Here is a 14,380-nt window from a genome sequence, read left to right on the forward strand (position 1 = left end):
GGCAGGTTTAATAGAGCAAATGAAATGTAACCAATGTATTCATATATTATCAATGATACTATTTAGGCCTATATAGCATTTATGAAGTCATCAACAGCAATGGTTTCAATATAGGCCTAGGGTGTGAAGCTTTGGTTGATTTCAAATGTAATCTTCAAATGAATAATTCATGTGTTTGATTAACGTTTCCATCTCAACGAAAAGTCAAAGTTAAAGAAAAGGACAATCAAATCAAACTTGATTTGAAGTGCATTTAAAGCTGGATTTGACTTGATTTTGTTCAATTCTTTAACTTGGATTTTTCGTTTAGATGGAGACGTTAATACACCAAATAAATTATTAATTTGTAGACAAACTAGAAATTGAATTGTGTTTGGTTGTTCACGCAACCAAATATCAACATTTGAAGGAGATGTATATTCTGCTAGGATAGTTCCATAATTGCCACTGACTTAGTCTGGCTTTAATTCCAGTTTGGCTACAAATGAATAATTGCTATGTCGGATTCACATCTCCATCTTACAAACTACTGTAACAGTATTTATTTTCGACCTTAAAATGAGTACCACAACCATGGCCACATTTTGAGGTTACTGTAACAGTATTTATTCAACCACATCCATGGCCACCTTTTGAGGTTACTAACTATAAATGTCTTTATACATAGTCAGCGTGCATGTTCAAGAGCATCCAAAGGTCACAAGAGATTGAATTGCTTTAATAATCTGTGCAGAATCTCTCAGTGAGGCCAATTAGGAGGAGTAGTGGCTTCAAAGGCCTTTATCTTCTTTATTTATGTACTGCAGCAAAAGCCTCAAGGTCTCAGTAATGTAAAAACACTCCTATACACCAAGGAACTCCAAGTTCAACTGAGTGGCTGGACAACTGCTTCCCTACCATTAGAAGCACATGTATTGATGCAAGGGATGATATTACGTCGATGGCCTCATTGAGTGAAAACATGAATGATGATGTGAGTATCATCATTGAAAATCTTGATCCTGAAGTGTTGCAGCAAATCGCTTCTCTAGACTGATCTAACATGGATGGAAGAACTTATCTCAAGGGAGAAGATTCAGTCATTGTGCCATAACCTTGTGGATCAACTTGATAGCCTCATTTGGGAGCAGAATAGCATCCCACTAAGCACATTGGTGGTTGTCGGGAAGTGCGGCTCTGACACAATTCTGCTTAAAGGGGAAGTTCACCCAAAAACACTTCTGGGCTCTTTATAACACTTGCCTAGCCATTTGTCGGTACCCCAGACAGTTTTTAGGTTCATTAGTTGAGTATTTAGATGTAGTTAATAAAATGATTATACCCCCGCCTTCCCCATAGAAACCCCATGCAAAGTCCAAGTCCATCATAAATACCTCCTAAAAACACTAATCTGGCCTCCCATGACCGCAATAGTGCTTGTAATGACTTTCTCTGCACAATTTTCAGATATTATTTCAGTAGGCAAATTTTAACCAATGTATTTTGTTTTTTTATATTGAAATCCAGGAAGTAGATTAATGCACGCCACGAGTTGAGACCTAGGTCGGGACTTCCAGAGGTGGGCGTGGTTGAAGGTGAAGATGTAAACAAGAATGTTCTGTTCCCACTCTGCCCTCACAGTAAAATACAGAAATCTAAATACTCAAACAATCGACTTAAACATTTTCTGGTCAACTGATAAACAGCCAGGCAATTTTTATAAAGGGCCCAGAAATGTTTTTGGGTAAACTTCCCTTTTAACTGTGAAAGGAGAGTTAAACAAGTTAGGAAGCCCTTCTCCGAACTCATCTACTTGTTCACTGAGGAGTCAGTGAAGCGTTTGCTGCTTCCCCACTGGGCACAGACATCAGACGTGATACCATGAACCTGTTCACAAGGGCAATCTGTCACCAAGTGATAGACAATGTGTCTGTGGCTATTAGTCCAACAGTGAATGACAACATCCATGATAGAGGCAATCTGTCATAGCCACTGGATCTGAGGAGCAAATCTGGAGTCTCTTCAGTGCTCCTCAGGTTGTCAAACAAGCCAAAGGGAGATTCAGATTCTTGCCAAAGATTGCCAACTTCAAAATAAACCTCAAGGTACACCAGAAATGGTCCTAGTTTAGATATTGTTTTTTGTATTTATATGGGTATCTTACAACAAAACATGAAAACCAATTATTGGTATTACTTGTCTTGTCTTTAATTAGTAACCCTGTGTAACTGTCGTCGTATGAAGGAGAAGAGGACCATGGTGCAGTGTGGGATGTGTCCATATTTATTAAATGAACACAGAAATAACAAAGAGAATGACCAAAAACAGTTCTTGCTGGTGCAGACACACAACAGAAAACAGAAAATAATCACCCACGAAACACAATAGAAAACAGGCTCCCTAAATATGGTTCTCAATCAGGGACAACGATTGACAGCTGCCTCTGATTGAGAACCATACCAGGTCAATCACAGAAATGGCAAATCATAGAAAAACTACCATAGACAACTCACCCAACTCACGCCCTGACCATACTAAAACAGACATAACAAAAGAACTAAGGTCAAAAAATTTCACCAACCACAAGAGCATTAGACTGTTCTGAATGTTAAAGCAGTAGGTCACTAATCAGAAGTTTAAGCTGTTTCTTTATCAGTTTGCATTTGGTTTAGCATTGTCAATATTGAATGAACACTGTAAATGGGGGCCCTGAAAATGTATTATTTCAGTTTATTGGAAAAACAATTGATATGATATGGACCTGTAAGGAACCTGTAACATCATGTATTTGAGAGATGTAGGATAAATACAAATGGAATATACAGGAAACCTTTACTTTTCACCGCAACATATTATGTACTGTAGCCTACATAAAAAATTGACAACAACTCTGAAATAGAATGCGCAATAACACACTAAAAGGACAAGTTGAGATAACTTTCTGAAAACATTGTATGGCCTACAGTACTACACACTGTCTTCAGAGATGAAGTCTCACTGGAGACACTTATTAGATGAGATAAGACACACTATTTTCAATATCATAGGATTTGGGGAAAATAACTTTGAATACTAGAGAGAGCTCAATCTGTGTTTAGCAGTAGTCTTAAAGCAATGAAGCCAAAACCCAAGATAGAGGGGCAGAGTGAATGAGATATGGACTCTGACGAGGAGGGGCATTTTGTAAGAGACACTATAGTAGAAGGACATAGCATAGTGCCTGCCTGGTGATCCAAATACAGTCCTACTCTGAAGGACTCGTTCTAGTTTGTGCTTGTATTACAGTATTAGTGAGGCAGGTGTTTTCAAACTACAGAAAATGGACAGACGCATACATGTGTGTGTGTGTGTTTGTCTGTTTATAGTAGCTCCAACATGTCGCATTGTTCCAGTATGGTCTGTGCGCGTATGTGTACCTCTCTCATAGAGTGTATCACAATGTTTAGCACCGTCCTGCCTTCTTTTCCTCCTTGCTCACACACACTAAATCCAGGAACACTCCTAGGTCAGGCAGTACTGCATACACCAGCTCAGCCCCTTTTCGGATCAACCAGGGGTGATGGGGGGCCAGGACCATGGTGTACACATCCCTAGGCAACAGGGGCAGGGTTTGTGTGTGTGTGACTGTGCTTGTCTGCATACATGTGTGTTGTTGCAATTAAATAATTCCTACTGACCAAGTGCCCGCCAGCTTACTATTTTCTGTTCTGGTAGAACAGCTACAAAAGTATTTAGCTCTTTGAGGATTTATATTTACAAAGCCGTATTGCTTATCATGGGGCTCCGCATCAATTTCACTAGAGGGCCTCGGAGCTGATGCTTGAGCACCCGCGAGATCCTCACAGCGTTTACATATGACTGACGGTAGCTCCACCCAATCAGAGTTCATTGTATAGTATTTTAGACCAATAGATTTACTTGACATTGTGTAGGGGGTGGTAGTTATGCATTCCCGGTTAAGGAACCGCTACATTCAACAGTGGCGGCGGCTTCCAAACTGTCAGGTATCAAAGAGGGGTGTACTCTTTCATGCCAAATACATTATCTGACTTCATTCGGTATTTGTATTTTATTTTGAGAAAAACAATGCTATCCAAGGTGTAGCAATTTGGAATCTGTGTTCGAGCATTTCACTACGGGTATGTAACTAACCAAGCATATATTACCTAGCTAGCAAGCTGGCTAACGTTAGCTAGCTAGCTAACTTAACTGTTATTTACCAACACAGACCGAGCAAGCACACTTGCCCGCTAGTTTAGTTACTTGCAAGATAGCAGTGTAATTAAGTTATCATGCAGTATTATAGTTAGCAGAAAACAGCAGTTCATTTGCAAGCCTGCTCGCTAGCTGGTTTAGTTATCGTTCGTTAGCTAGCAAACCAGATGTTGTTGGCTGGTTAAATTCTCTCCAGCTAAACCAACGTTATTTATTTTATTTAACCATTATTTAACTTGGCATATATTAGCTATATTACGTTCCAGCAAAGATTCGTAATCACATTTTCATTGGCTAGTGACTCAATAGTAGGCCTACATTTAGTTTGTCAACATTGATGCCCAGTAGTGGGCATGTGTGAGATGCTGTGAATCGATTGATGGCCTGTCTCGGTCTTGTAGGTCTGTAGACGTTGCGACCAAAGCAGGGAGATGGAGGTGGGCTCAGTGGTACAGGAGGACATTATTTTCCGAGGAGTAGGGTTTGCTGTGAAGATAGAGCTAGAAGAAGGATTGCTAATAGTCGAGATATCTGATGCAATGACAGCTGACCAGTGGAGGGGAGAGTTTGATCCAGCATGTAAGTGAAGTTTTGTTAAATTACAATTAATTTATATGGACATTGTAGACATGACTATTTATGGTCTTGTCATGTTTTCAATGTGTTCCAGACATCGAAGACCTCACTCGCAAAACAGGCAACTTCAAGCAATTTCCCATCTTCTGCAGCATGTTGGAATCTGCTGTTAGTAATGTGAGTCTGTGAAGCATTAAAGGAAGCTCAAACATGTATGATATAAAAGTGTTGTGATTATAATGCATTATTTTTCTTCAGACTAGTGAGTCTGTTACCCTTGACCTCTTGACCTATGCTGACCTGGAGCTCCTGCGGAACCGTAAAGCTGGGGTTGTTGGTCGTCCGCGTGCCCAACAGCAATCTCCTAACCTCAGTGCCAAAAGATACCTCATCCTTATCTACACTGTTGAATTTGACAGGTTTGTTTATCTTTTAGCGATCACTATCTTAAACTTCATTATCAAACTCTACTTGAATCTTACAACTGCAAACTTGCCAAGTTAACTTTTCCTTATCAATGATTTATATAGTGCCTTCAGAATGTATTCATACCTCTTGACTTATTCCACATTTTGTTGTGTTACAGCCTGAATTTAAAATGGATTATATTCTTTTTTTTATCTCACACGTCTAGGGCTGTTGCGGTGACCATATTCCAAATCCAATTGTATTTGTTAAATCCGCCGAATACAACAGTGAAATGCTTAATTACAAGACCTTAACCAACAATGCAGTTTTAAGAAAAATAAGTGTTAGATTTATTTATTTATTTATGGTTGAAAAATAACAGTTGTGAGGCTATGTACAGGGGGTACTGGTACAGAGTCAGTGTGGAGGCACAGGTTAGTCGGGGTAATATGTACATGTAGCTAGAGGTAATGTGACTATGCATACATAATAAACAGAGTAGCAGCAGTGTAAAGGGGGGGAGGCAATGCAAATAGTCCACGTAGACATTTGATTAGCTGTTCAGGTGTCTTATGGCTTGGGGGTAGAAGTTGTTAAGAAGCCTTTTGGACTTAGACTTGGCGCTCCGGGTACCGCTTTCCATGCGGTAACAGAGAGAACAGTCTATGACCATTGTTAGGGTCTCCCTCTGACACTGCCTGGTATAGAGGTCCTGGATGGCATGATGCTTGGCCCCAGTGAGGTACTGGGCCATACACACTACCCTATGTAGTGCCTTGCGGTCGGAGGCCAAGCTTTTGCTATACCTGGCAGTGATGCAACCAGTCAGGATGGTGCAGCTGTAAAACTTTGAGGACCCATACCAAATCTTTTCAGTCTCCTGAGGAGGAATAGGCTTTGTTGTGCCCTCTTCACGATTGTCTTGGTGTGTTTGAACCATGATAGTTTGTTGGTGGTGGATACCAAGGAACTTGAAGCTCTCAACCTGCTCCACTACAGCCCCGTCGATGAGAATGGGGGTGTGCTCGGTCCTCATTTTCCTGTAGTCTACAATCATCTCCTTTGTCTTGATCACCTTGAGGGAGAGGTTATTATCCTGGAACCACACGGCCAGGTCTCTGACCTCCTCCCTATAGGCTGTCTCATCATTGTCTATGATCGGTCCTACCACTGTGTGTCGTTGGCAAACTTAATGATGTGTTGGGAGTCATTCCTGGCCATGCAGTCATGGGTGAACAGGGAGTACAGGAGGGAACTGAGCACACATCCCTGAAGGGCCCCTGTGTTGAGGATCAGCGTGGCACCTGGGGACAGCCCGTCAGGAAGTCTAGGATCCAGTTGCAGAGGGAGGTGTTTAGTCCCAGGGTCCTTAGCTTAGTGATGAGCTTTGAGGGCACTGTGGTGTTGAATGCTGAGCTGTGATCAATGAATAGCATTCTCACGTAGGTGTTTCTCTTGTCCAGGTGTGAAAGGGCAGTGTCATCTGTGGATCTGTTGGGGTGGTATGCAGATTGGAATGGGTCTAGGGGTAATGGTTTTGATGTGCGCCATGACCAGCCTTTCAAAGCACTTCATGGCTACAGATGTGAGTGCTACGGGTTGGTAGTCATTTAGGCAGGTTAGCTTAGTGTTCTTGGGCACAGCGACTATGGTGGTCTGTTTGAAACATGTTGGTATTACAGACTCAGACAGGGAGAGGTTGAAAATGTTAGTGAAGACACTTGCCAGTTGGTCAGCGCATGCTCGTCCTGGTAATTCGTCTGGCCCTGTGTCCTTGTGAATGTTGACCTGTTTAAAGGTCTTACTCACATTGGCTGTGGAGAGCGTGATCACAGTCTTCCGGGACAGCTGATGCTCTCATGCTTGCTTCAGTGTTGTATGCTCGCTTCGAAGCAAGCAAGTCATTTAGCTCATCTGGTATGCTCGTGTCACTGGGCAGCTTGCGGCTGTGCTTCCCTTTTGTAGTCTGTAATAGTTTCCAAGCCCTGCCACATCCGACGTGCGTCAGAGCCGGTGTAGAACGATTCAGTCTTAGTCCTGTATTGGTGCTTTGCCTGTTTGATGGTTCGTCAGAGGGCATAGCGGGATTTCTTATAAGTGTCCGGGTTAGAGTCCCGCTCCTTGAAAGTGGCAGCTCTAGCCTTTAGCTCAGTGCAGATTGTCGTGGGAAGAGAGACTGCAGATTCTTTCAAACAACACTTCATCAGATTTGCAAAGATGAAGCAATCAACATCACCAAGAATGGTTGAGTTGAAAACTTAACAAACATAGCCGGGTCTCTGCTTTTATAGAGAAAATACATAAAACCCCTTTCTGTATATGTGGCTGTCAGCAGATCGTGTGTAAAAGGTCATTAGTTAGCACATTCTCAACAGTAAAATGCTATAATGTGCTCCTTTCTGTAAGTTTCCATACATGTGACTTTCTGTAGATAGTAAACCCAGGGGATGTCACCCAAGCGGGCCTTAGCTATATGCCCAGTCTTATTACTAAGTTTCACAAAGACAAGTTTGTATCAGGTTGGAAAAACACTAGCATATAATGAGACAATTCTTTAAACAGTAAAATACGGGATAGCATGACTAATTATGTAATTTTCCACGATAGGATGTTGCCTGTAATCTATGGCTTCTGGTTGGGGTATGTAGGTACGGTTACTGTGGGGACGACGTCATCGATGCACTTATTGATGAAGCCAGTGACTGATGTGGTGTACTCCTCAATGCAATCGGAAGAATCCCAGAACATATTCCAGTCTGTGCTAGTAAAACAGTCCTGTAGCTTAGCATCTGCATCATCTGACCACTTCTGTATTGAGCGAGTCACTGGTGCTTCTTGCTTTAGTTTTTGCTTGTGAGCAGGAATCGGGAGGAGAGAATTATGGTCAGATTTGCCAAATGGAGGGCAAGGGAGAGTTTTGTACGTGTCTGTGTGGAGTAAAAGTGGTGTAGTGTTTTTCCCCCTCTGGTTGCACATTTAACATGCTGGTAGAAATGAGTTAAAACTGATTTGTTTCCCTGCATTAAAGTCCCCGGCTACTAGGCGCAACGCCTGTGGATGAGTGTTTTCCTGTTTGCTTTTGGCCTTATACATCTCATTGAGTGCGGTCTTCGTGCCGGTATCGGTTTGTGGTGGTAAATAGACAGCTACAAAAAATTAATAGTTGGTAAATAATGTGGTCTACAGCTTAAAATAATTAAAATAAAATAAATGTTTTAATGCAACTAGGCGAGTTATTTAAGAAAAAATTTGTATTTACCGTGACGACCTACACTGGTCAAATCCGGACGATGCTGGGCCAATTGTGATACAGCCTGGATTAGAACCAGTGTATCTGTAGTGACGCCTCAAGCACTGAGATGCAGTGCCTTAGACTGCTGCGCCACTCGGGAGCCCATTATGTGATTACCTCAGACGAGCAAAAGCTCGAGACTTCGTTTATATTAGATATTAAATCGTGTTTGCTAAATTAGCTAGTGTAGCCCACAGCTATTTGGAATAGCCAAATCAGGACCTAACTCAGAGTATAAGGACAACTCAGAGTATGTTCTTCTGAAATAGACTACACTTTCTTCATATAATGATTTTTTGTGAAGGTGTAGGCTATATTATATGGATTAAATGTGGATATTCCAAAGGTCTGCATCAGTGACTTGTGTGGAAGCCAAGAGATGATAAATGTGATTATGTTCATTCACAGTCAATTATCGTGAGACCGTTATTTGCTTGACAATCACCGGCTGATGAAATTTAGTGACCGCCACAGCCCTATACCCATCTACACACACTACTCCATAATGAGAAAGTGAAAACAAATTTATTGAAAATTCAATACAGAAATATGTCATTTACGTAAGTATTCACACCCCTGAGTCGATACATGTTAGAATCACCATTGGCAGCAATTACAGCTGTGAGTTTTTCTGAGTAAGTCTCTAAGAGCTTTGCACACCTGGATTGTGCGATATTTGCAAGCTCTGTCAAGTTGGATGATTTTGAAGTCAAAACAATACTAGGCCAGTCGGGAACATTCAATGTCGTCTTGGTAAGTAACTCCAGTGTTTTTTTGGCCTTGTGTTTCTCGTTATTGTCCTGCTGAAAGGTGAATTTGTCTCCCAGTATCTGTTGGAAAGCAGACTGAATCATGTTTTCCTCTAGGATTTTACCAGGGCCTAGCTTCCATTTATTTTTATCCAAAAATACTCCCTAGTCCTTACTGATGACAAGCATACCCATAACATGATGCAGCCACCACCATGCTTAAAAATAGTTTGGGGGAGTGGTACTCGGTGATGTGTTGTTGGATTTGTTCCAAACATAACACTTTGTATTCAGGACATAAAGTTAATTTCTTTGCCACATTTTTTGGCCGTTTTACTTTAGTGCCTTGTTGCAAACAGGATGCATGTTTTGGTATATGTTTATTCTGTACAGGCTTCCTTCTTTTCACTCTGTCAATTAGGTTAGTATTGTGAAGTAACTACAATGTTTTTGATCCACCCTCAGTTTTCTCCTGTCACAGCCATTCAACTCTAACTGTTTTAAAGTCACCAGCGGCCTTACCTTCCTCTCCGGCAAATGAGTTAGGAAGGATTTCTGTATCTTTGTCGTGATTGGGTGTATTGATACACCATCCACAAGAACTGTACATGACACACTGTTCACAGCCCTCTTGTTGGCGGAGAGAACATTTTGCAGGTTTAAAGCTTATTGCCTGCAATTCTACATATTTTGTCATGGAGTGCAGAGGACATTATGCTGTTTTAAAACACATTTTCTTGCAATTCTATACATTTTGCCATGTCTAATGTGTATTAATTTGATATTTGACTGCAAAATCTATGGGCTTAAAGAACTTAGCTAAAAAACAGCTGACGGGCTAGTGATCTGGACGTTTCTGACAAGTTATAAATGGCTCTCTAAGGTATGCAATGACTGACATGACAAGAGGAAAATAATTTTGAAATTTCACCTTCTGCATTCCAATTTTCAGTGGTTTCCCCCTGGTTTGGAACCACTTAACTAGATGACTGACGGGGCGCAGGGTCTCCCCCACCATTGTAAAACAAATATACTGTCTACAGTTGATTTTGCCATGTTTATTCTATTAGACACCTTAATGCATGCTTTTAAATTATATTATGTGAGCTAAACAACTTTTAAAATAATTAAATACATGTACTTGAAATACTGTAGAATTCCATTCATTCCTATGGAGGACTGCTCCTTCTGGGGAGTGCCAATATGACCAACCTGTGGCTTCAAAGCCTCTGATTGGACAATACATAGCATCAGCAATCCAGGGTTTACATAAATCATTATTTTCTATAGGATCCACTACCCCCTGCCTCTGCCCTACCATGGCAAGCCTGACCCTGCTGCCCTGCAGAAGGAGATCAGAGCCCTAAAGACTGAGCTAAACGCCCTTGCCAACCATGCAGGGCACAAACCAGCAGAGCCAGAGATACGCCGGCTACGGGCAGAGTAAGTTATAATCTATTATTGTTCTTTAGACTCTTGGTCAAACTCAAGCTAGAGGTTAAGGGCCCTCACTTCTCTCTGTCTGTTGTCAGACTCGCCTTGGTGAGAGATGAGAAGGAGGCCCTGACCAAGGCTCTGGAGCGTCTGCAGATAGTGGGGGCTGGCTCCACCCCTGGAGGAGGGGCTCGGGGGCTCAGAGAGGTGGTCAGGAGTTTAGAGGACCAGCTCCTCAGAGAGAGGGCCAAGAGTCAGCGCTCTGCCACCAAGAGGGGCCAGGAGCAGCGCCGCCTACTGGAGCAGGTTGGTCCTTGCTTGCATCCTATTTCAAGTAAGCATGTTGTCTGTAACTTTTATAACTTTAAATAATTCAGCATGACTTGCTTTGTGTTGATGAAAATAATGTAGCTAGTAACATAGATTCCTGCATACCATAACAAGGCCTTGTGTGCATGTCAAGACTTAGAAGTACTAATTTGTGTGCCATTATAAGTAGCATTGTTGGTGCTGATTCCTCTGTTAAGCTGGTAATTCAGACGTTTCCTGTCTCCTAGTTGGAGGAGCTAAGAGCATCGGAGCGAGCTCTCCGGATTCGCGTTAAGAGTTTGACCAATGAGCTGGCGTTGCTTAGGCGAGGGTTAGTCAATCTAAGCATGTATGTCTTTCCTTTTTCTTTTATCTTTCACTCACTTTCCTACTTACTTACTGACTCACACACTCCTTATGATACTCTCTGCCTGTGGCTAATGTTGTATAATATGTGTCTTTAGTAGGTTGACCCCTGCCCTCTCTGGGCGCAGTGCCTCACGGGGTGATGGGGAGATCAGGCGCTCACTGTCCCGGGAGCGCAGTTTGGGACGTGTTGTGGTCAGGGCTCGCTCAGGGTCCAGGGAGAGGACAGAAGAGAGGGGTCGAAGGTCAGAAGGTCGTAGGGCAGACTCCTCAGGGCCCCGCACGCATGTTTCCAGACCCTCACCTTCTCCCACAGGTATTACATTTTTTTTTCTCTCTTTATTAGGCTTTGGAGATTAAAGATAATTTAGCTTCATTGCATTGTTTTTGACTTAGTATAAGTTTGGTAATGAAATGGTTTCAAACAAAGTTGCTGTAGCACCAAGTTTGAGTAAAGCTGTCAGAGCTTGACTCTCTGCTTGGTTTTTTACTAGGAGCTCCCAGTCAATCCTGTCATTCCTATTTCCAGGTTCGCGAGCACCACGCTTCGACCCTACTGCATATATCCAGGACAGACAGCGCCGACTGAGAGAGGGGGAGCTCAAAAAGTCAGACATCTCCCTCTAATCATTTAACTGTCATAACTATCTGCAGTCCAAGCTTGTGCCAATTATACCAGTGTTTCATGTATGTGAACACTGTTATAGTGATTTTCATCTGCTGAAATACATTCAAGGATTTCAAATGGCAACCCATTTTAGCTTAATGCTAATACAAAAACCAATACTGAGTGATACTTTGACTAATCACAACTTAACTTGGCTTCCTGTGTTCTCTCTCTCCCTCAGCCAGAGGAAGGTCCGGAGGGACATGCTAGCATCGCCTGTTCTGGAGAGGGGCCGATCTCGGTCCAGGGAGGCATATCCCCAGCTAACCAGGGCAGGCAGTGGGAGCAGAGGGAGGAGTTTATCCATAGAGAGTAGGAGGAGCAGACAGTCCTCTGTGAATTCATTGGTGGAGTTAGATGAGTTGACAATCGGGTAAGTTATTCTATAACTTGCATCTATATCATATGGTATTAAAGTTCAAACTGGGTTTGTTTGAGAAAATGGGTGATGTTCTGTTGCTTTACTGCGTGTCTCAGTTTCTAATTTTGTTATGTGTTTCAGAGGAAGGAAGCAGACCTACAATGGTCCAACCATGGTGAGTGCGTTTAAAAAAAAATATTTTTTTACAGCTGGTGATAGACCTTGACTTGTTGAGTGACAGTGACTTCTTTTTGTAGCCCAGAGGAGGAAATTTGACCAGGAAGCCCCATTGCAGCACTCCCACACGCAGGATACGATCAGACAAAGGTAACCAATCCATGCCCTACTCTCCAATCTAAAGTGTAATCAGTCACTTAGCTTAGAAAATGTATTATTAATATGAGCCCTAGTAACATTCTGTGTGAGACCCTTGCTGAAACAAATAATTTAACATTGGCTGTGTACTGCTTGTCTTTTACCCAGAGGGCTCCATAGATGGGGCTGACCTGTCTGAGATCGATGCCCGGTTGCAGGCACTACAAGACTATATGAGGGACCTGAACACGGGACACTAAAGCCATCAATTCTGCACACTCACAATCCGGACAATAGGTTCTGACGTGTTTCCTGTGCTGCAAACTGAGACCAAGGATTACAATCGGAGTCGACACTGTGACTAAACAAGACCACTGCACTACACCTATGATATTTTTGCAGACATTATCAAACGATAGGCTTATGCAAGTGCAAACACGGATGCACACAGCTTATTCTGTCGTCGTCTGGCAGACAGTGCCTGATCTGTGGATAAAGATACCACTGTGAAGGCTGTTAAGCCACAGTTCGTTGAACTTGAACTGAGTGACTGATTTTATACTATGGTTTTATAACTCATGCATTGTGTATGTTGTGACAGTAATACCCCATTTCCCTTTTTATAAAACAAGTGATTGATGAATGCAAAGCTTATTGTGATTTTATGTATTTGAGTCTGTAAATATTGTTACTTTTACTCAATGTATCTACTCTTAATCGTCACTGCAGCAGCTTTTCCTCTTAGTTGTGTGAGTGAACTACATGCAGTGTCCTCTCTCTGCAGTACAGTTAGTGTTGCTTGGATGGGCTGAAGGTTCCTCCTTAGGGCTTTACTCAAGGGGCAGCTGCCACTACAGCTGGCTGGGTCTCATTAATTAACAGTGAACCTTCCAGGCCTGGACCCTTCCACTCCTGGGTGAGCAGCTGAGAGAGCTGCTTCCATTTACTACTGTAGGAGGATGACAATATTGAATGAAGTTGTCAGGCCTTTTGTGCTGTTTTGAGGAGAGTTTAAAAATATACACTGCTCAAGAAAAAGGGAACACAAATAACACATCCTAGATCTGAATGAAATATTCTTAAATACTTTTTTTTACGTAGTTAAATGTGCTGACAACAAAATCACACATTATCAATGGAAATCAAATTTATCAACCCATGGATGTCTGGATTTGGAGTCACACTCAAAATTAAAGTGGAACACCACACTACAGGCTGATCCAACTTTGATGTAATGTCCTTTAAAACAAGTCAAAATGAGGCTCAGTAGTGTGTGTGGCCTGGGCATGCTCCTGATGAGGTGGCGGATGGTCTCCTGAGGGATCTCCTCCCAGAACTGGACTAAAGCATCCAGACATGGAGCCAGACATGGCTGACATGGAGCCAGACATGATGTCCCAGATGTGCTCAATTGGATTCAGGTCTGGGGAACGGGCGGGCCAGTCCATAGCATCAATGCCTTCCTCTTGCAGGAACTGCTGACACACTCCAGCCACATGAGGTCTAGCATTGTCTTGCATTAGGAGGAACCCGGGGCCAACCGCACCAGCATATGGTCTCACAAGGGGTCTGAGGATCTCATCTCGGTACCTAATGGCAGTCAGGCTACCTCTGGCGAGCACATGGAGGGCTGTGGGGCCCCCCAAAGAAATGCCACCCCACACCATGACTGACCCACCGCCAAACCGGTCATGCTGGAGGATGTTGCA

General features: G+C 42.5%; 1 protein-coding gene across 4 annotated transcripts; it reads left to right on the forward strand.

Moving 5' to 3' along the window:
• Positions 1–3,884: 3,884 nt before the first annotated feature.
• LOC112257693 (centrosomal protein CCDC61) lies at positions 3,885–13,314 on the forward strand. Of its 4 annotated transcripts, none has more exons than XM_024431471.2 (13): positions 3,885–3,983; positions 4,596–4,773; positions 4,865–4,947; positions 5,029–5,189; positions 10,510–10,662; positions 10,752–10,959; positions 11,211–11,311; positions 11,427–11,644; positions 11,858–11,936; positions 12,177–12,368; positions 12,498–12,531; positions 12,614–12,683; positions 12,840–13,314. In XM_024431471.2, the coding sequence occupies exons 1-13, from the start codon at positions 3,924–3,926 to the stop codon at positions 12,929–12,931; spliced, it is 1,629 nt and encodes a 542-aa protein (XP_024287239.1). In that variant the 5' UTR covers positions 3,885–3,923; the 3' UTR covers positions 12,932–13,314. The 4 variants fall into 4 exon arrangements, with proteins under 4 accessions (XP_024287239.1, XP_024287240.1, XP_024287242.1 ...); XM_024431472.2 differs by having other exon boundaries at positions 3,886–3,983; positions 11,211–11,293; XM_024431473.2 differs by having other exon boundaries at positions 3,901–4,118.
• Positions 13,315–14,380: the final 1,066 nt, after the last annotated feature.

The sequence above is a fragment of the Oncorhynchus tshawytscha genome, linkage group LG09, assembly GCF_018296145.1.
Source record: "Oncorhynchus tshawytscha isolate Ot180627B linkage group LG09, Otsh_v2.0, whole genome shotgun sequence".
NCBI lineage: Eukaryota > Metazoa > Chordata > Actinopteri > Salmoniformes > Salmonidae > Oncorhynchus > Oncorhynchus tshawytscha.

What these genes read in the sequence shown, in the direction of transcription:
- LOC112257693 (XM_024431471.2), top strand. Translation starts at nt 3,924, where the DNA reads ATGCATTCCCGGTTAAGGAACCGCTACATTCAACAGTGGCGGCGGCTT. An exon ending in GGGAGAGTTTGATCCAGCAT is followed by an intron (nt 4,774 to 4,864) that starts GTAAGTGAAGTT and finishes AATGTGTTCCAG; the next exon opens with ACATCGAAGACCTCACTCGC. An exon ending in TACACTGTTGAATTTGACAG is followed by an intron (nt 5,190 to 10,509) that starts GTTTGTTTATCT and finishes TATTTTCTATAG; the next exon opens with GATCCACTACCCCCTGCCTC.